We start from the raw sequence: 21,411 nt of genomic DNA, 5'->3' as shown, positions 1-21,411 counted from the left end.
TCTCAGAACACGAACAGCATGATGAGTTGCTGAATAAAGTTATTTGTTTCTGGACATTTTTAGCCTGTAATCGAGCCCACAAATGCTGATGCTCTAGATACTCAACTAGTCTAAAGAAGGCCAGTTTTATTGCTTCTTTAATCAGGACAACAGTTTTCAGCTGTGCTAACACAATTGCAAAAGAGTTTTCTAATGATCAATTAGCCTTTTAAAATGATAAACTTGGATTAGCTAACACAACATGCCATTGGAACAGATGGGTGATGGTTGCTGATAATGGGCCTCTGTACGCCTACATAGATATTCCATAAATAATCTGCTGTTTCCAGCTACAGTAGTCATTTACAACATTAACAATGTCTACACTGTATTTCTGATCAATTTGATGTTATTTTAATGGGCAAAAAAAATTGCTTTTCTTTTAAAAACAAGGACATTTCTAAGTGACCCCAAACTTTTGACATTTCAGTTGAATGCATTCAGTTGTACAACTGACTAGGTACAGTATCTCCTTTCCCACTTTCCATTTACTTGGAACTTGTCAGTGCAGTGTAGTCCAGTGAGAGAGGTAGTAGTCTGTACTGACCTGTAGAGGGGCACAGTACTCAGGAGTGAAACCTCCATCCCAGCCTGTCTGGCTCACAGCTCACCACTCTAAACTCAAGGTCCTGTCTGTTTATTATGAAAACCCCCTCCCTATTGTCTCTCCCCACACTGCTCTGGTGTCATAGGAAATATGTGCAGCAGTACCTAGCAGAACTCAACAGAGTACTGTAAGACGGTACGGTTTAAAGCAAGCAGACAAACGTTCTTCTTTTAATGTTAGACGTCATTGTCTCACCCTATTCCTCGCTCGCTGTGTCCGAACTGAGGCCCACTAGCTGGACCTAGTCAGTCCAGTGAATATTGACACTGGTTATCTATCTCAGGCCAAACAGACAGAGAGTTGAGGACTAAACAGGCTGGTAGATGAGTCTATGTTACCAGAGATAGGCAGTGTGTGTGTTTGTATGAGAGAGATGGGACAGTATCAACACACAGATACCCAGCTCTCACAGCGTCTCCTCGGCTGCCCAAGGTACAGGCCTGCGTCACCGCATCACCCACTTCTCAAATATGTCCCCATTCAAGTGATAATCCTTCATGCTACAGTCAATATGGAGTACTGGTGCCTTGTACCAGAAGTATAAATATGTCCTAGTCTAGGTGGTGAGTCTTGGTAAGGCCAGACTGCATGGAAAGACAGTGTCGTTGACTTATACTGTATGTGTAAAATAGGTCCCAGTTGAGATGATGAATCCCCTTTAGAGTGAAAGGTTGTAGAGTAGTTTTAATGAACTAAAAGAAAGACCTGCACACTGCTCTGGCCAGTATCACTTCAGTTTATGAAGCCAACGTATCGGCCTGGTGGCCTTCATCAGAGCTGTTTCAGTTCAGAGAAATGTCCTAGTTGAGTACTGAACTCCGTAGTGTAGGGCATCACTGTGTATTGGCTGAATGTTTTAAAGACTGAGGTTTCAAATCAAGTTTGATGTATTAGGTTATTTGAATGTTGTTTTTCAGATTATGAAGAGGAACCTGAACAATGTGAAGAGAATGACCTCCCACCCCATATTCCAGTACTGTAGGTATCATCTAATGTGTACAATACCATATACCACTACTAGGTTCTATACAGTACCATATACCACTACTAGGTTCTATACAGTATACCACTACTAGGTTCTATACAGTACCATATACCACTACTAGGTTATATACAATACCATATACCACTACTAGGTTCTATACAATACCATATACCACTACTAGGTTCTATACAGTACCATATACCACTACTAGGTTCTATACAGTATACCACTACTAGGTTCTATACAGTACCATATACCACCACTAGGTTATATACAATACCATATACCACCACTAGGTTATATACAATACCATATACCACTACTAGGTTCTATACAGTACCATATACCACTACTAGGTTCTATACAGTATACCACTACTAGGTTCTATACAGTATACCACTACTAGGTTCTATACAGTACCATATACCACTACTAGGTTCTATACAGTATACCACTACTAGGTTCTATACAGTACCATATACCACTACTAGGTTATATACAATACCATATACCACTACTAGGTTCTATACGGTACCATATACCACTACTAGGTTCTATACAGTACCATATACCACTACTAGGTTCTATACAGTATACCACTACTAGGTTCTATACAGTACCATATACCACCACTAGGTTATATACAATACCATATACCACTACTAGGTTCTATACAGTACCATATACCACTACTAGGTTCTATACAGTATACCACTACTAGGTTCTATACAGTATACCACTACTAGGTTATATACAGTACCATATACCACCACTAGGTTATATACAGTACCATATACCACCACTAGGTTATATACAGTATACCACTACTAGGTTCTATACAATACCATATACCACTACTAGGTTCTATACAGTACCATATACCACTACTAGGTTCTATACAGTACCATATACCACTACTAGGTTCTATACAGTACCATATACCACTACTAGGTTCTATACAGTACCATATACCACTACTAGGTTCTATACAGTATACCACTACTAGGTTCTATACAATACCATATACCACTACTAGGTTATATACAGTACCATATACCACTACTAGGTTCTATACAATACCATATACCACTAGTAGGTTCTATACAGTACCATATACCACTACTAGGTTCTATACAGTATACCACTACTAGGTTCTATACAGTATACCACTACTAGGTTATATACAGTATACCACTACTAGGTTCTATACAATACCATATACCACTACTAGGTTATATACAGTATACCACTACTAAGTTATATACAGTATACCACTACTAGGTTATATACAGTATACCACTACTAGGTTCTATACAGTACCATATACCACTACTAGGTTCTATACAGTATACCACTACTAGGTTCTATACAGTATACCACTACTAGGTTCTATACAATACCATATACCACTACTAGGTTCTATACAATACCATATACCACTACTAGGTTCTATACAGTACCATATACCACTACTAGGTTCTATACAGTATACCACTACTAGGTTCTATACAGTATACCACTACTAGGTTATATACAGTATATACCACTACTAGGTTATATACAGTATACCACTACTAGGTTATATACAGCATACCACTACTAGGTTATATACAGCATACCACTACTAGGTTATATACAGCATACCACTACTAGGTTATATACAGTATACCACTACTAGGTTATATACAGTATACCACTACTAGGTTGTATACAGTATACCACTACTAGGTTGTATACAGTATACCACTACTAGGTTGTATACAGTATACCATATACCACTACTAGGTTCTATACAGTATACCACTACTAGGTTCTATATGGTACCATATACCACTACTAGGTTCTATACGGTATACCACTACTAGGTTGGATACAGTATACCACTACTAGGTTCTATATGGTACCATATACCACTACTAGGTTGTATACAGTACCATATACCACTACTAGGTTCTATACAGTATACCACTACTAGGTTGTATACAGTATACCACTACTAGGTTCTATACGGTACCATATACAACTACTAGTTTATATACGGTACCATATACCACTACTAGTTTATATACAGTATACCACTACTAGTTTATATACAGTATACCACTACTAGGTTAAATACAGTATACCACTACTAGTTTATATACAGTATACCACTACTAGTTTATATACAGTATACCACTACTAGTTTATATACAGTATACCACTACTAGTTTGTATACCACTACTAGGTTAAATACAGTATACCACTACTAGGTTAAATACAGTATACCACTACTAGGTTAAATACAGTATACCACTACTAGGTTAAATACAGTATACCACTACTAGGTTCTATACAGTCTACCACTACTAGGTTATATACAGTATATACCACTACTAGGTTATATACAGTATACCACTACTAGGTTATATACAGCATACCACTACTAGGTTATATACAGCATACCACTACTAGGTTATATACAGCATACCACTACTAGGTTATATACAGTATACCACTACTAGGTTATATACAGTATACCACTACTAGGTTGTATACAGTATACCACTACTAGGTTGTATACAGTATACCACTACTAGGTTGTATACAGTATACCATATACCACTACTAGGTTCTATACAGTATACCACTACTAGGTTCTATATGGTACCATATACCACTACTAGGTTCTATACGGTATACCACTACTAGGTTGGATACAGTATACCACTACTAGGTTCTATATGGTACCATATACCACTACTAGGTTGTATACAGTACCATATACCACTACTAGGTTCTATACAGTATACCACTACTAGGTTGTATACAGTATACCACTACTAGGTTCTATACGGTACCATATACAACTACTAGTTTATATACGGTACCATATACCACTACTAGTTTATATACAGTATACCACTACTAGTTTATATACAGTATACCACTACTAGGTTAAATACAGTATACCACTACTAGTTTATATACAGTATACCACTACTAGGTTATATACAGTATACCACTACTAGTTTATATACAGTATACCACTACTAGTTTGTATACCACTACTAGGTTAAATACAGTATACCACTACTAGGTTAAATACAGTATACCACTACTAGGTTAAATACAGTATACCACTACTAGGTTAAATACAGTATACCACTACTAGGTTATATACAGTCTACCACTACTATGTTATATACAGTATGTGTACTATACAGCATACTGACGGCCTGTACACAACTCTGTTTGAATGGCTGGTCTGTTCCTTGAAATAGGGGAATTTCAAACATTTCCTAATGTTTCTGTGTGTGTGTTAGATATGACTGGGGCTCAGGACGGCAGTGTCCGTATGTTTGAGTGGAACAGGCCACAGCAACTCATCTGCTTCAGACAGGCAGGCAACGCCAGAGTCACACGCCTCTACTTCAACTCACAGGGAAACAAGGTCCACACACACACACACACACACACACACACACACACACACACACACACACACAACAATACTATTTTTCATCCTCATTATTATGATTGTGCTGATCTCTCTGTCTGCCTCTGTCTGTCTGTCTGCCTCTCTCTCTCTGTCTGTCTGCCTCTCTCTCTCTGTCTGTCTGCCTCTCTCTGTCTGTCTGTCTGCCTCTCTCTCTCTGTCTGTCTGCCTCTCTCTGTCTGTCTGTCTGCCTCTCTCTCTCTGTCTGTCTGCCTCTCTCTCTCTGTCTGTCTGCCTCTCTCTCTCTGTCTGTCTGCCTCTCTCTCTCTGTCTGTCTGCCTCTCTCTCTCTGTCTGTCTGCCACTCTCTCTCTGTCTGTCTGCCTCTCTCTCTCTGTCTGTCTGCCTCTCTCGCTCTGTCTGTCTGTCTGTCTGTCTGTCTGTCTGTCTGTCTGTCTGTCTGTCTGTCTGTCTGTCTGTCTGTCTGTCTGTCTCTCGTCCGTCTGTCTGTGTCTCGCCGTCTGTCTCTCGCTGTCTGTCTGTCTCTCGCTGTCTGTCTGTCTCTGTCTGCTGTCTCTATCTCTGTCTGTGTCTCTATTTCTGTCTGTGTCTCTATTTCTGTCTCTCTGTGTCTCTGTCTGTCTCTCCAGTGTGGTGTATCAGATGGAGAAGGCTTCCTCAGTCTGTGGCAGGTCAACCAGACCTCCTCCAACCCCAAGCCCTACGTGGTACGTAACACACACACACACACACACACACACACACACACACACACACACACTCACACACACACACACACACACACACACACACACACACACTGATGCTTGAAGGATTAGGGATGGGGATTTTACAGAGGGTAAGAGAGTGGGCGTGCGTGAGTGATAGAGCGATTGGGAGTAATTCATTACCACTCTGTCTGCTTGGCTGAGGCTAACACAGCCTTCTATCTCCCTTCCTCTCTCTCCCCATCTCTCTTTTCTTTCTCTCCCTCTCTGTTCTTCCCCCCTCTCTCTGTCTCGCTCTCTCTCTTTTGCTCTCTCTTTTGCTCTCTCTTTTGCTCTCTCTTTCGCTCTTTCTTTCTCTCTCCCTGTCTCTCTCTCGGTCTGTCTCTTTCCCTCTCTCTCTCTCTCTCTCTCTCTCTCTCTCTCTGTCTGTCTCTCTCTCTCTCTCTCTCTCTCTCTCTCTCTCTGTCTCTCTGTAGAGTTGGCAGTGCCACTCTAAGACCTGTGGTGATTTTGCCTTCATCACTTCCTCCAGCCTCATCGCAACGGCAGGACAGTCCAACGACAGCAGGTCAGTATCAACATTACATATCATAACTACACCAGTCTTACTACTGTCATAACAGTAACTCCAATGACTGAAACCTTTTTCTCCTTTTCTCCTCCAGAAATGTATGCCTGTGGGACACTCTTGTTTCACCTAGTAACACCATGGTGCATGGTAAGATTTGGTTGTCATTTCAGTCCACCAGGAATGAACATGCAAAGTTACCACAGTAGATAAAACAAGTCAAATGAAGTAGTTAGATGCCACAATTGTGTCTCCATTACATGAAAGATTAGGTGACCGGTCAAATCTTGACTTGATCAAGCAAAGGAGAGGAGAGTGGGGTTAGGACATTTTTTACATTCAGCATCACTCCATCAAGGGAAATATAGACTTCTTTTTAACAAAAATATTTAAGCAATAAGGCATGAGAACTCTGGGAGTATTGTGTGATAACTCCAGACTAAGGACTGTTCTTAGGCCAGAGGTGAAGAATGTAGCTAGCAGAGGTTCAATGATAACTCCAGACTAAGGACTGTTCTTAGGCCAGAGGGGAAGAATGTAGCTAGCAGAGGTTCAATGATAACTCCAGACTAAGGACTGTTCTTAGGCCAGAGGTGAAGAATGTAGCTAGCAGAGGTTCAATGATAACTCCAGACTAAGGACTGTTCTTAGGCCAGAGGTGAAGAATGTAGCTAGCAGAGGTTCAATGATAACTCCAGACTAAGGACTGTTCTTAGGCCAGAGGTGAAGAATGTAGCTAGCAGAGGTTCAATGATAACTCCAGACTAAGGACTGTTCTTAGGCCAGAGGTGAAGAATGTAGCTAGCAGAGGTTCAATGATGACGAGAGACAAGAACTTCAATAAATAATGATTTAATAAATCAGTTATAAATAGGCAACAAGAACTGGATGTTTGTATTTGTATTTATTAAGGATCCCCATTAGTTCCTGCCAAGTCAGCAGCTACTCTTCCTGTGGTCCATTAGTTCCTGCCAAGGCAGCAGCTACTCTTCCTGGGGTCCATTAGTTCCTGCCAAGGCAGCAGCTACTCTTCCTGGGGTCCATTAGTTCCTGCCAAGGCAGCAGCTACTCTTCCTGGGGTCCATTAGTTTCTGCCAAGGCAGCAGCTACTCTTCCTGGGGTCCGTTAGTTCCTGCAAAGGCAGCAGCTACTCTTCCTGGGGTCCGTTAGTTCCTGCCAAGGCAGCAGCTACTCTTCCTGGGGTCCAGTAACATTAAGGCAGTTGTTGTGTATCCCTGGAAATAATCAGAATTCATGGAAACATTACAGTTTTGAAAACATAGTTTGGTCAAAAAAAGTGGTCTTACCCTGTTTATGGGGTAAGTTGAGCTGCCTACACATTTCTGTGCCTATTTAAACTATGTCTGTCTTTATTTTCTGATCACAATTCATCACAATGTCTTGTTTGTCTTTTAATCATTTTAAGCATCTGTTAACACAGGCTTAACACCTACACCTTTGTACTTGTTTTAACACATTTAACATAGGCCCTGGTGTTACCTAATATCCCAGCGATACTACCTCATGCTACACCTGGAAATAAAACACTTCATTTTGCTCAACTTGCCATTGGCTCAACCGTTGGCTCATCTTATCCCATTGGCTCAACCGTTGGCTCATCTTATCCCATTGGCTCAACCGTTGGCTCATCTTATCCCATTGGCTCAACCGTTGGCTCATCTTATCCCATGGCTCAACCGTTGGCTCATCTTATCCCATGGCTCAACCGTTGGCTCAACTTATCCCGTTGGCTCAACCGTTGGCTCAACTTATCCCATGGCTCAACCGTTGGCTCAACTTATCCCATTGGCTCAACCGTTGGCTCAACTTATCCCATTGGCTCAACCGTTGGCTCAACTTATCCCATGGCTCAACCGTTGGCTCAACTTATCCCATTGGCTCAACCGTTGGCTCAACTTATCCCATTGGCTCAACCGTTGGCTCAACTTATCCCATTGGCTCAACCGTTGGCTCATCTTATCCCATGGCTCAACCGTTGGCTCAACTTATCCCATTGGCTCAACCGTTGGCTCATCTTATCCCATTGGCTCAACCGTTGGCTCAACTTATCCCATGGCTCTAACGTTGGCTCAACTTATCCCATGGCTCTAACGTTGGCTCAACTTATCCCATGGCTCAACCGTTGGCTCATCTTATCCCATGGCTCAACCGTTGGCTCAACTTATCCCATGGCTCAACCGTTGGCTCAACTTATTCCATGGCTCAACCGTTGGCTCAACTTATCCCATGGCTCAACCGTTGGCTCAACTTATCCCATTGGCTCAACCGTTGGCTCAACTTATCCCATGGCTCAACCGTTGGCTCAACTTATCCCATGGCCATTTGCTCATCTTACCCAAGGCAAACATTTTTACTATATTAGCCCACAGAAATCCAAGGATGCACTTTCATGCTAGGTTTAGGACCTCATCCTGAAGAGCCCAACTGATGTATAGAACAATCTTTAAATGATCTATAGATACAAGCATCATGAAACCTCTAACACAATTCATTCATTTGACTTAGTGAAAATCAGTTTTTTTTCACCTTGCTTACCACTTTTTCACAGACTCCATGAAATGATGTCCTCTTCCTAAATGTTTGGTCAAATTATACATTTTGTGTATGGCTTCCTAGAAACAAGGGCTGGTTCAACTTACCGTTTGGTTCAACTTACCCCACTCTCCCCTGTATTAGTGTTGTCACTCATAACTCATAGTTAGAATATCATCTGTGTCTCTCCAGCCTTCCCGTGCCATGAGAACGGTGCGACGGTGTTGCAGTACGCTCCCAAGCAGCAGCTGTTGATCTCAGGAGGCAGGAAGGGCTTTGTGTGTGTGTTTGACATCCGACAGAGACAGCTGCTACACACCTTCCAGGCCCACGACTCAGCCGTCAAAGCCCTGGCACTCGACGCCTCCGAAGACTTCTTCGTAACCGGCTCAGCTGAGGGGAACATGAAGGTGATTTTCCTTATTACTTTTTAATGAGGAAAATGGTATTAGAATCTTCCTGAATTTAAATGGAATTGTTCCCAACCCTGTCAACCATGAATCTGTGCTCTCTAGCTGTTTTTCAATGACCAAATGTGTGTAAAAATGTATTTAAGTCACAGGATTGATCTGTGAAAGACATCATGTAATTCCATTAATGTTATTGATCATTGCCTTTCTCTTGACCTCTCTCTTTCACTCCCCCTCTCCTTCTCCTCCAGGTGTGGAAGCTGGCAGGCCATGGCCTCATGCACTCGTTTAGCACAGAGCATGCCAAGCAGTCCATCTTCCGGAACATCGGAGCGGGCGTCATGCAGGTGGAGACCCGCCCCGGCAACCGCATATTCACCTGCGGCGCCGACGGAACCCTCAAGATGAGGGTTCTACCCGACCGCTACAACATCCCCTCTAGCATCTTCGACATTCTGTAGACCCCAAACCACTTCCTGTACTATCTGTAGAGAGGTCATCTGATTGGTTAGTGGTTGAACGTTGAAACGATAACCAAACTTTCACTAGAATATTCAACATCTTGTAGAAACGTAAATACCTGAAAGTGGTATGTCTGAATGGCGGTGGATAGGAAGGAGTAAGGTTGAAAGATTAACCAAACTTTCTTTCACTAGTATAACATTGTGTAGAGAGCCTAGACTTGTGTGAGAGAGACGAAGAGAGATCGGGGTAAAGGTTTACAGATAGATCACTAAGTATATTACACTACTGGATAGGCTGGTTGAGAGGGCTCTAATGGTATGAGTGACGTAGAGGTGAAATGTTGAGAGATGACCAAGGTTTCAGCAGCTTTGAGAGAGCGACAGAGAGTGTACGGTACGGTATGACTTTACCTAGCGGAAATCGTATCAGAAAAGTTCAATTGAGCTGTGAATATTTTTTTCTTTCCCAAAGCCTAAAAGCGTGTATTAAAACGTAAAAGCAACAGGTTCCATACTTGATTTTAACAGTTAGATTTCCTGTCGTTTTAAAAGCGGCTGCTGGACGTTTACGAGTGTATCAGTCCATATGAAAGCTATGCATGACTTCCTGTTCTGGTTTTAAGCGGTGCAATCTCACGGTTTATTGATATGATAGTGCTCTGTACAAGTGCTCAAAACTCTTAAAGTGTCTATCTGTTGTCATTTTGTGCCCATAAGCTGAACAAGTCTCTTAGCGTCTACATTTAACCAGCACTGTGGTTCCTTTAGTCAGTCAGTCAGTGGTCTGGTGTGACTCTAAAGTTGTTGGATCTGCATTTTGTTGAAATGGTTTTATCCTCTTCATTCCCTGGCTAATCTCACTGTTAATGACAAAGTTTAATGGCACATTATCCCCATAGTGACCCCATCCCATAACACTGGCTGCCCAGTGACTCGCTAGCCTACTCCATCGATAGATCTGTTGATTGATTGATCCTAGCTATGTGATCACCTCTCTGTATCTGCTGTCTGCCTGCCGTCAAAAGCCTGTTTGTGCGGCAGCAGTGGCCTCCCTGCTAGAACGTTGTTTGGAAGATGGTGTGTTTTGATCCTGTGACTGTGTGTAGTCTATGTCTCATCTGTCTGTTCCACTGAACCCCCCCCTCCATGGGGTCTGTTATGTTCTGTATGGTTCTGTTATGTTCTGTATGGTTCTGTTATGTTCTGTATGGTTCTGTTTTTGCACAAACATTTTGTTGTTGTTGAACTATTTACTTATTTGTTTTTGGTTGGTTGTTTCTTTGCAGGCTGTTGTGATTTGTGTTGGACTTTTTGCCTTTTACGTTAGGAATGTAAGGGGTTAATACTGTATTTTACTGGGACATAGTGCAACATGGCATAGGTTTGTGTTTGGTGATACTACTGTACTGTATTGTTTTTACAAACCTTATTGAATAGATATTTGCACTCAAATCTGGGGACACTAAAAGTTTATTTCAAAACGAATAGGCTATGAGAAGAACAAAGAAACTACTGTTACATACAAATGAATGTCTGGCTGTATTTGGCCTAGTAGTAAAAAGTGAAATAGTTTTAATATATAAATATATCAAATACCACAGCAGCTTGTACAAACATGAAAGCGTTTTACTTAATTTTTTGTTTTGTATCATACCGGCTGGATTAGTTGTATCTTTTGTTAAATGTTTGTATTGTTTTTATTATTAAACAGATTTGTGTTTCCTTCCCTCCCTCTGGGTACCACGTCTGATCTCTGACATCTATGTTTGCATATTCTACCTTCTGTCGTGTGTATAATGCTAGTACTTATGAAGCCTTATAATGCCTTATAAACATTCATAGGTCACCTTATAGATGCAGTCATAGAGTACCATTAAAAACATCACAGTGAAGCAATAACATGCAAGGCGCCTTACAAAAAGGTACCGAGCCTTGTTTTGCTTTATGGTACATTCTTCATAATGCTCTATAACATCTATAAGGGGATATTCATGTCTATATAAGATATTAACACTTCATAATGCTCTATAACATCTATAAGGGGATATTCATGTCTATATAAGATATTAACACTTCATAATGCTCTATAACATCTATAAGGGGATATTCATGTCTATATAAGATATTAACACTTCATAATGCTCTATAACATCTATAAGGGGATATTCATGTCTATATAAGATATTAACACTTCATAATGCTCTATAACATCTATAAGGGGATATTCATGTCTATATAAGATATTAACACTTCATAATGCTCTATAACATCTATAAGGGGATATTCATGTCTATATAAGATATTAACACTTCATAATGCTCTATAACATCTATAAGGGGATATTCATGTCTATATAAGATATTAACACTTCATAACAAGGTGCTTTAGGTAAAGTGTTGTTCAGGTATGTACAGTATATATCTAAAGCTCACTATGGTGAGGCTATGACTAGAGAACTAGAGAGAGTCCAGAGAGAGACAGGAATATATAGCAGGCTGTTCTACCGTGGTCAAAGTTCTACCTTTGTAAGTTGAATAAATCATTTTTATTTCATCAGGTTGATTTTATGCTTGTTTCTGTATTTTCTCTCTCTAGGCATGATAATCAGTAGAGACCATGCAGCGGAAAATATCATTGTCGGGAATAAACATATGTACAGATTTTCAATATAGGTATTTTTAAAACATTTTGCTCTCTGTAAGGGATGCTGGTCATGGTAGGATTCAAGTAAATATGGAAACTAATTTCTGATACATATTTTGTCATGCAGTCACAGGGAAAGTCTAAGGGTTTTACAGCTATAAATAGTAGTTACTCCACAAAAAGCCAGGTTTCCAGGGTAGACCTTAAAAAAGACTTACATTTTCCAAATAAATATAATATACAAGTGAGAGACATAAAAACAATATATAACAAGTCAAACGGTTAGTGAGAATCCTTACAAAAAGATAATTCCACGATCTCATATGGAAAACAGTACAGCAATTATTTTACTGTTTAAACCATCGCCACAATACAATATAGACAATAACAATTATATTATAATGATCTACTTCCTACTCTGATAAGCCCTTATTCAGTTAACCTCTACATTGGAAAAGGTACAGTGTGTGGGTCTTTGGAAGCTGTAATCCAATTTAAATAAATATTTTAACAGCACTCACAAAGAGGGTGTTTTATCCCAGCCAGCAGTCCCAAAAAGCCATTAGAAAAGAGTCCTTGTTGAGATGGCATAAAACTAAAGAGAAGCCGTACATATTCTAAATAAAAAATAACCATCATATTCACGAGTGCTGTTCATCTTAATTAAGCACTTGAAAAAGCTGGCCATCTTTAATCAGAATACCATTAAAATACCATCCGAATACTGTCAAAATACTGGAAAAATGCCATCAAAACACCCTCAGAATACCATTAAAACATCCTCAGAATACCATAAAAACACTATCAGAATTCCGTCAAAACACTGTCTCAGTCATCAGAGATGAAGCGCACCATATACAGCTTCACGTAGCTCTGATCCCACACATACAGGTGTCTGTCATTGGGGCTATAGGACAGCATGGCCAGCACCCCACCAGGGGACCTCAGGTCAAAGGCCACGTTGACCGGTTTCCCCTTCAGGAGGTCAAAGGCGAAGGTCACACAGGTGTCCTTGGTGTCGGTGACGTAGAGCACGCCACAGGCCACGAAGGCGTTGCCGGCCTTGGTCCTGGGGTAGGTGGTGTTGATGTATGATGTGACGGAGAAGCTCTTCAGGTCCAGCTGGGCCACCATAATGCTGTCGTCCAGACTGGAGGCAAAGATCAGCCACAGGCCGTTCTCATCCGCTGCAAGCTTGAAGTAGGTCTTGGAGTTGTATAGAAGGTAGGACAGGTTGTGGTACAGAGCATTGTCGATGGCCAGGGTGTGGAGACGCTTGGACTGCAGGTCGAACCTGGGGGATGGATGGAGAGATGGAGGGTGTAAGAAATAAACAATGTACATTTCTACATTTACCTTTGCTTTCAGTTTGCTTTCCTTAGGAACTGTGCACCACAGTCACACCAGCAGAAGAAAATAACAGTCACAGGATCAGGATCACACACAGCCAGTGACATCACAAAGACACAATATTTTAATTGCACAAGGAGACTTTAATTGCACAAGGCCAAAAAGTTTCACATTGATTTCCCTCTGACAACTATCCATTGTTCTCAGACAAGTATCTAGTGCGGTAGGAGCTAAGGGATCAATTAGATTCAAGCAGGATAACTACCATCCCTTCTTTGTAGGTGCCAAACTGTGGTTCTTTACCTGGCCAGGTTGGAGGTACCAAACTATGGTTCTTTACCTGGCCAGGTTGGAGGTACCAAACTATGGTTCTTTACCTGGCCAGGTTGGAGGTGCCAAACTATGGTTCTTTACCTGGCCAGGTTGGAGGTACCAAACTATGGTTCTTTACCTGGCCAGGTTGGAGGTACCAAACTATGGTTCTTTACCTGGCCAGGTTGGAGGTACCAAACTATGGTTCTTTACCTGGCCAGGTTGGAGGTACCAAACTATGGTTCTTTACCTGCCCATGTTGGAGGTACCAAACTATGGTTCTTTACCTGGCCAGGTTGGAGGTACCAAACTATGGTTCTTTACCTGGCCAGGTTGGAGGTACCAAACTATGGTTCTTTACCTGGCCAGGTTGGAGGTACCAAACTGTGGTTCTTTACCTGGCCATGTTGGAGGTACCAAACTATGGTTCTTTACCTGGCCAGGTTGGAGGTACCAAACTATGGTTCTTTACCTGGCCAGGTTGGAGGTACCAAACTGTGGTTCTTTACCTGGCCAGGTTGGAGGTACCAAACTATGGTTCGTTACCTGGCCAGGTTGGAGGTACCAAACTATGGTTCTTTACCTGGCCAGGTTGGAGGTACCAAACTGTGGTTCTTTACATGCCCATGTTGGAGGTACCAAACTATGGTTCTTTACCTGGCCAGGTTGGAGGTACCAAACTGTGGTTCTTTACCTGGCCAGGTTGGAGGTACCAAACTATGGTTCTTTACCTGGCCAGGTTGGAGGTACCAAACTATGGTTCTTTACCTGGCCAGGTTGGAGGTGCCAAACTATGGTTCTTTACCTGGCCAGGTTGGTGGTTCCGGCGATGTGATAGTAGAAGGATCCGTTATGAACAGCATGGCCACACCCCTGGTAGAACTTCCTGCCGTCGATGACCTCACAGGTGGCATTCTGGAATGAGGTGATGCTCTTATACTCCTTCACCGTGCGACCTGGAGACAGATAATCAAAAAGACATTTGATTGGTTGTTGTGTGTAGGAGGTACCCGAGAAGTGCTAAAGATAACGTGATTGGCTGTTGTCTGCGTTTGGCTGGTACCAGAGAAATGCTAAAGACATTTGATTGGCTGTTGTGTGAGTTTGGGAGCTACCAGAGAAGTGTTCGGCCACCCAGATGCGTTTGTCGTTCAGCACAGCCGTGTCTTTCATCCACGTTCCGAACGTACTCTCCATCTTAGACACATTACGGGGGTTGATCAGTGACTTGATGATGCACTCTGGGGGACAGAAGATAAAACATTTATTGTTTAATTGATTGCTAGATTGATTGGTTTGCTTATTCAGTCATATTCAGGTTTTGTCTGAGGGTTTTCACAAATCCTTGAAGTCATTCAAGTCATTGTACCGTTTTTCTTATTTAGTGGTATCTCTTGTAACTTCCCAGACTCTTTGGTGGACAGAGTCCCATCATTTGGTACAGCATGTGACGGATCTGAAATAGTCAATGATAATCAATGAAAGAAGTGATGATGTTAGAATCAATAGGAGAGTTGGAAGTGGGTAGGGGAACTGTAGGATAGATAGTAACAGGCTGACCCACCCAGGGTCTGGGCAGTATGGATGGGGGGGGGGGGGTAGATACGGGAGTTGGGTAGGATAAGTAGCAGTGTGCAGGGTAGTTACTCACCCAGGGTCTGGGCAGCGTGGATGGGAAGATTGGCCCGGTGGCTCCTGTTTCTGGGGGGCGCCTGGGGTCCTTGTGGGCCAGGAGGTCCAGGAGGGCCAATGGGGCCTGGAGTACCAGGAGGACCAGCCGGACCTGGGGGGCCTAGATAGACCCAAAAGACAAGGATTTTCACAATCACGTTGTATTTCAGGTAGAGCTGTCCAAGCATAAACTGGATCGACTGGTCATGAAATAGGATAGGGCTTGCCCACTCTAATGTTGCAACATATTCAGGTACCTTAAGTGTTGTGCTAAGACCACATTCATTTTCAGTTCTAATGAAGATCTGTTAAGATTTTGCAATAAAGGTATGTGCTGAACCATTTGAGTGTACACTGGTGACGGTACAGCAACTCTCATCATGCACTGTAGGAGTCATAGTGATGTTGTAATTGTGAGGTATCTAATATAGACAGTGGACATTGTCATTTCTGTCCGTTCTTACCCTCCAAGATGACATCATTGGACGATTGTGTATTTTCCCCTGCAGGTCCTGGGTCTCCTCTATCTCCTTTCTCTCCCGGCTCACCTTTCTCACCTGTGAAAGAACACGGTTACCGGTTTTCATATGTGCAGGTGATTTACAAATCCTAACTTGAGACATGGAATGGAACAGGAATTCATAAAGGCCTGACCCAAAAATAAACCCTAGCTTCATAAGATTCTCAAAGACCACAATCAAATGAGTCAAGCTTGTGTAATGTGCAAGACGTGGGTTCTTTTAACTGACCTAATGTTAAGAAAAGAATTCCCACAATGTGAACTAGACATGGGCCGACTAAATCATCGCTTCCAGTCTGTAAATTCCAAGGATTCGTCAAGTCAAAGCCATTCCAGTAAACCATGAACCATTCCATTCACTTCTCCCGGGCTGCTAAAATAGGGCTCTGGTCAAAAGTAGTGCACTATATAGGAAATAGGGTGTGAATCATGTCCTTCCCTCCTGAGGAACGCACCAGTGGGCTGATGGGAGAATGAGGTTTACAGCCCATTCAAGAGCAGCCCAAAACCACAGAGTCATGAATAACATTAGTCTACTGTGGGACAGAAGAGCAGTTTCCTTTCTTCCTCCGTTTCCGGTTCTATGGTGTTTGAATGGAGAGAAACCGAAGCCCACCACAGTGGAGAACATGATTCAGCATTGTGACACATCACATATCTCTGGATAGATCTGAATGGCTGTCCAATGACAGTTGGAATTAAGAATAGGCGAAAGGAAGTGTTATGTATGTGAAGATCTGTGTGGGTGTGGCATATGTGTGTATCTGGGTGCACTGTGGGGTAATTGCGTGCAAGCGTAGGTGTGTGAGTGTGTGCATGTGTATGTCTGAATATATGTGTGTGTGTCTCTGCGGATGTGTGTGTGTTTCTACACTGTGTTTGTGTGTGTGTGTGTGTGCGTGCGTGCGTGCGCGTGCGTGCGCGTGCGTGCGTGCGTGCGTGTGTGCGTGCGCGTGCGTGCGTGCGTGCGTGCGTGCGTGCGTGCGTGCGTGTGTGTGTGTGTGTGTGTGTGTGCGTGCGTGCGTGCGTGTGTGTGTGTGTGTTAGGGTGCATGTTATTGACCCTGAGGAGATCTGCTCTACCCTTTCTATATGTTCTATTATCTCTCTCTTTTCAGTCACAGAACCAGAGAGAGCCCCAGGTAACAATACATAATGGACACATCAGATGATGGACAGATAGATACAATGAGGCAGAAAATAGAGAGTAAGAACGATTCTCTCTGTTACTGTAAAAGGGTCTTTCACTCCGTACCTCTCTTCCCTCGTTTTCCATCAGTCCCAGGCAGTCCATCTAGTCCTGGGATGCCATCAGTGCCATTGTGCCCAGGCAGACCATGCAGGCCAGGTAGCCCTGCCATACATACATTACAACCACAGTACTTTACATGGTCAGGCAGACCTATCGTATACAAACACATTACAACCACAGTACTTTACATGGTCAGGCAGACCTATCATAAATACATTACAACCACAGTACTTTACATGGTCAGGCAGACCTATCGTATACAAACACATTACAACCACAGTACTTTACATGGTCAGGCAGACCTATCATAAATACATTACAACCACAGTACTTTACATGGTCAGGCAGACCTATCTTATACAAACACATTACAACCATGCAGGAGTAATATCTGAAGTACAGATGCATATCCGTGGGCAAAACATTTAATAAATACACAATCTTAAGCAATATCCCAGAGATGCTCTGGAAGAGTCCATACTTAACATTATGTGTGGGTCCAGGTTGTTGTCTGTCATTTTGCCATGGTTACACCAAGTTACTGGGATATGCTTATGGGTCACTCTAGCAAAAAGCTGTGGTACGGCTAAAAAGGGTTTGAGTGATGGCTGATGATCAATATGAATCATTAAAGTGTTTAATCAGTTGATAACTTACCAGGGGGTCCAGGAGGGCCGGGTGGTCCTACAACACAACATAGAGAGATCAGGGGATGATAACACACAGCACCTTGACTGGTGAGAATGTTGGAAAGTGTGTGAAACTCCACTTGAATTCACTTCAGAGTTACAGTAGGGAAAGAAGAGTGTGAATTAGTATTACTGTTCTTGTCATTATTGGGACATACCAGCTATGCAGACTCCCTTGGTGCTGTTACAGATATCCAACAACACTTTGACCTGGAATCAAACAAACAAATAAACCCCTTTTATTTAGGAAGAGAAGAAATGAGATGCATACAGCATGTCTTCAAATTTTAGCATGTATGAACATTTCAGTAGAATACAATAGAATGAAATAAATGAAACTATATAAAAATGACATAAGACTTCAACACAGTTTTGTCTTTAACAAGAGTCATGAATCTAGTCTGTTAAGAGTCTGTTCATTGTTTTTCTATGACTGTTTGTTCTAGCTGTAAAACACAGCTTTTTCTCTTTCAAACGGATCATGTATATAAATGCCAGTGCTTACGTCTGAGATGCTCACTACATACCTCAGCACACACACACACACACACACACACACACACACACACACACACACACACACACACACACACACACACACACACACACACACACACACACACACACACACACCGCACACACGCACACACACGCACACATATACAAAGAGAGACATGGAGTAGCCTAGCTTACCGGCACCATAGAATAGGTCATCATCATCATCATGTCGTCCTGTATCTCAGTCTTCTGGAAGCCCTTTGTCTTCCTGTGTTTGTGGTTCAGCTCATGTCTCATCTTCTTCCCCATCTCCTTCCCCTTCTCCTTCCCCATCTCCATCTCCTTCCCCATCTCCTTGTCCATCTCCTTGTCCATCTTTTCCCTCAACCCGTTGTGTAACTCCTCTCTCAACTCAGGGTGTACCTCCTCTCCTGTGTCCAGCCCACCTCGCCCCGTTTCCTGCCCCTGATGTAGCCCCTGGGTCACCTCCTGCCCCTGATGTAGCCCCTGGGTCACCTCCTGCTCCTGATGTAGCCCCTGGGTCACCTCCTGCCCCTGATGTAGCCCCTGGGTCACCTCCTGCAGGAGTTCCTGCCTCTCCTGATGGTTCAGCTCCCTCAGCTCTAGCCTCAGCTCCTCCTTTAACTCCTGTCGTAGCTCCCTCTCCAGCTCACGACTCCTCTTGTTACGGGAGTACTGGTACTCCCCCTGCTCCCTCTGCTCCTTCCCCAGACCCCTTTCACCTCCTTCTGCACCTCCTCCACGCAGCCCTGCAAGCCACCCTGGGCCTAAGATAAGATCAGAAATACCTGTACTTGATTAATCCCTGAGGGGTAATTGTTTTATCAATCATTGCATCGTCAGGGAAACCCAGAACTAGTGTCAGCAATTCATCTATGTAATGTATGTCTGTCCACGACAGATTCATCATTACAGTATGTACACACAGCCACAAAGACAAACAGACAACGATCAACAATAAAAGTAGTGAAAACATAGCAATATAAAAAGAGCAGCACCTCCTCTTAGCTCCGCCAGCCTCCCTGCGCCTCCTGCTGCTACACCTCCTCGGAGCACCTCCTGGAAGAACTCCACCACGGAGCTCTGTTCCACCTCCTCCAGCCTGGCCTCGGTGAGCTCCACACGGCTCCACAGCTGGTTCTGTTGCACTAGGAGCACCAGGAGAGCCACAGTGTTGACCAGTGCCAAGGCACACGTCCCGTAGATAATCACCCGCAGGGGGACAGACAGACTGGGGCGTGAGGGGAGCATCTCACACCCTCCAATCCCTCCTCCACCTCCTCTCTTCCGGGAGTCAGCGACTAGCTTCAGCATTCAGAACCGGATAATATGGTTAGAGACAGTCCAAGAAGTATATCTTCTCCAACAGAATCCAAAAACACAAAGGGAGTAAGTGGAAGATTAGTCCCAGGTCTAGTCTAGTGGGCTAGAGCAGAATCCAAGAAATACCCTTTCTTCTAAAGAGGGAGACTACAATTCCAATAGAATCCAAGAGGACAGAAGTGTATATGTCTACTCCAGACCATCGATAATGTACGTCTGAGTGAGAAATCAGGTCCAATTCCAATCCAACAGAACAGATGATGTATCTGTAGTCCCAAAGTCTAGACTGCGTCTGTATGTCGAGTTCAGTCTGAAGAAGAATCTGGTCCTAGTGTTCCAAATAGAATCAAAGAGGTCCCGAAGGAAAGATGTCCTGATCTCTAGGTCTGATCTGAAGAGACTTGGTGGTCTCACTGAGGACAGAATGGTACTCCTCGTTGTGTTGAGTGTGTGTCAGTTGAGGGGAGTCAGGGTTATGTGTGTGTGTGCACACAGTAGATTAGAGGTTGTGTGTGTGTGGGAAAGTGTGTGTGTATGTGCGTGTGTAGGGGTGGGCATTACACAATCCTCTGGGCTTGTCTGGGAAGGGAAGAAACCCCTCGTCTGTTCAGTCACCTGATTTATATTCCACACAACCCATTCTAGAGCAACCACAGTGGGCTGGGGCTGACATCACACACACACACACACACACACACACACACACACACACACACACACACACACACACACACACACACACACACACACACACACACACACACACACACACACACACACACACACACACACACACACACATACAGATACACACATACAGATACACATATACACATACGCACACACACAAACACACACACACATACATACACACACACACACACACACACACAGACACACACACACACACACACACACACACACACACACACACACACACACACACACACACACACACACACACACATACTAAGAGGATCCTGAGGCTATAACTCTTTGTTACTGTACTCTTCATATGCACTCTTCCCTCTACCCCTGTACAACAATGTCTTTGCTACAAAACCCTCCATCATGTAGATACTCATCTCAAATGGATTTATACACAATTGAGGTTTTGGGGTCTACAAGTCATTACATCACATCAACACACTAGTGAACAAGCCATTCAAGCCATTTCAATCAAGTCTGTACACAAATGTGTTCACATATACAATGCTGTAGTACTTTGGTAGAGGAATTGAATTATACTCCATGTAACATCACAAAATCGTAGTTATTTTAAAGATGAAAAGATCTAAAACAACAAGTCTAAAAAGGGAAATGTCACAAATCAAGAAAAAACTATCTTGGAAATAACTGGA

The 21,411-nt window shown here is 42.8% G+C and overlaps 2 protein-coding genes across 8 annotated transcripts in view; one reads left to right on the top strand and one right to left on the bottom strand.

Moving 5' to 3' along the window:
• Positions 1-11,502, top strand: part of LOC100286620 (dmX-like protein 2) — a 98,845-nt gene extending 87,343 nt beyond the window's left edge. For all 7 annotated transcript variants that reach the window (XM_082969643.1, XM_082969647.1, XM_082969646.1 and 4 more), the window contains 7 exons: positions 1,564-1,624; positions 4,938-5,065; positions 5,700-5,777; positions 6,254-6,345; positions 6,443-6,495; positions 9,091-9,308; positions 9,560-11,502. In XM_082969643.1, coding sequence (XP_082825769.1) covers positions 1,564-1,624; positions 4,938-5,065; positions 5,700-5,777; positions 6,254-6,345; positions 6,443-6,495; positions 9,091-9,308; positions 9,560-9,769 — 840 coding nt within the window. In that variant the 3' untranslated portion in view covers positions 9,770-11,502. The remainder of the gene's footprint in view (positions 1-1,563; positions 1,625-4,937; positions 5,066-5,699; positions 5,778-6,253; positions 6,346-6,442; positions 6,496-9,090; positions 9,309-9,559) is intronic.
• Positions 11,503-12,294: 792 nt separating this feature from the next.
• LOC106587315 (gliomedin) lies at positions 12,295-20,509 on the bottom strand. The gene is made up of 11 exons (XM_014175589.3): positions 19,726-20,509; positions 18,902-19,494; positions 18,367-18,418; positions 18,177-18,203; positions 17,523-17,621; positions 16,213-16,305; positions 15,729-15,869; positions 15,447-15,533; positions 15,193-15,318; positions 14,883-15,033; positions 12,295-13,709 (listed from the first exon to the last, which is right to left on the bottom strand). Exons 1-11 carry the CDS (start codon positions 20,039-20,041, stop codon positions 13,244-13,246), a joined length of 2,151 nt encoding a protein of 716 aa, XP_014031064.3. The 5' UTR covers positions 20,042-20,509; the 3' UTR covers positions 12,295-13,243.
• Positions 20,510-21,411: the final 902 nt, after the last annotated feature.

Source organism: Salmo salar, chromosome 26 (genome assembly GCF_965601325.2).
Source record: "Salmo salar chromosome 26, fSalSal1, whole genome shotgun sequence".
Classification (NCBI taxonomy): Eukaryota; Metazoa; Chordata; class Actinopteri; order Salmoniformes; family Salmonidae; genus Salmo; species Salmo salar.
This window is presented reverse-complemented; position numbering and strand designations above follow the sequence as displayed.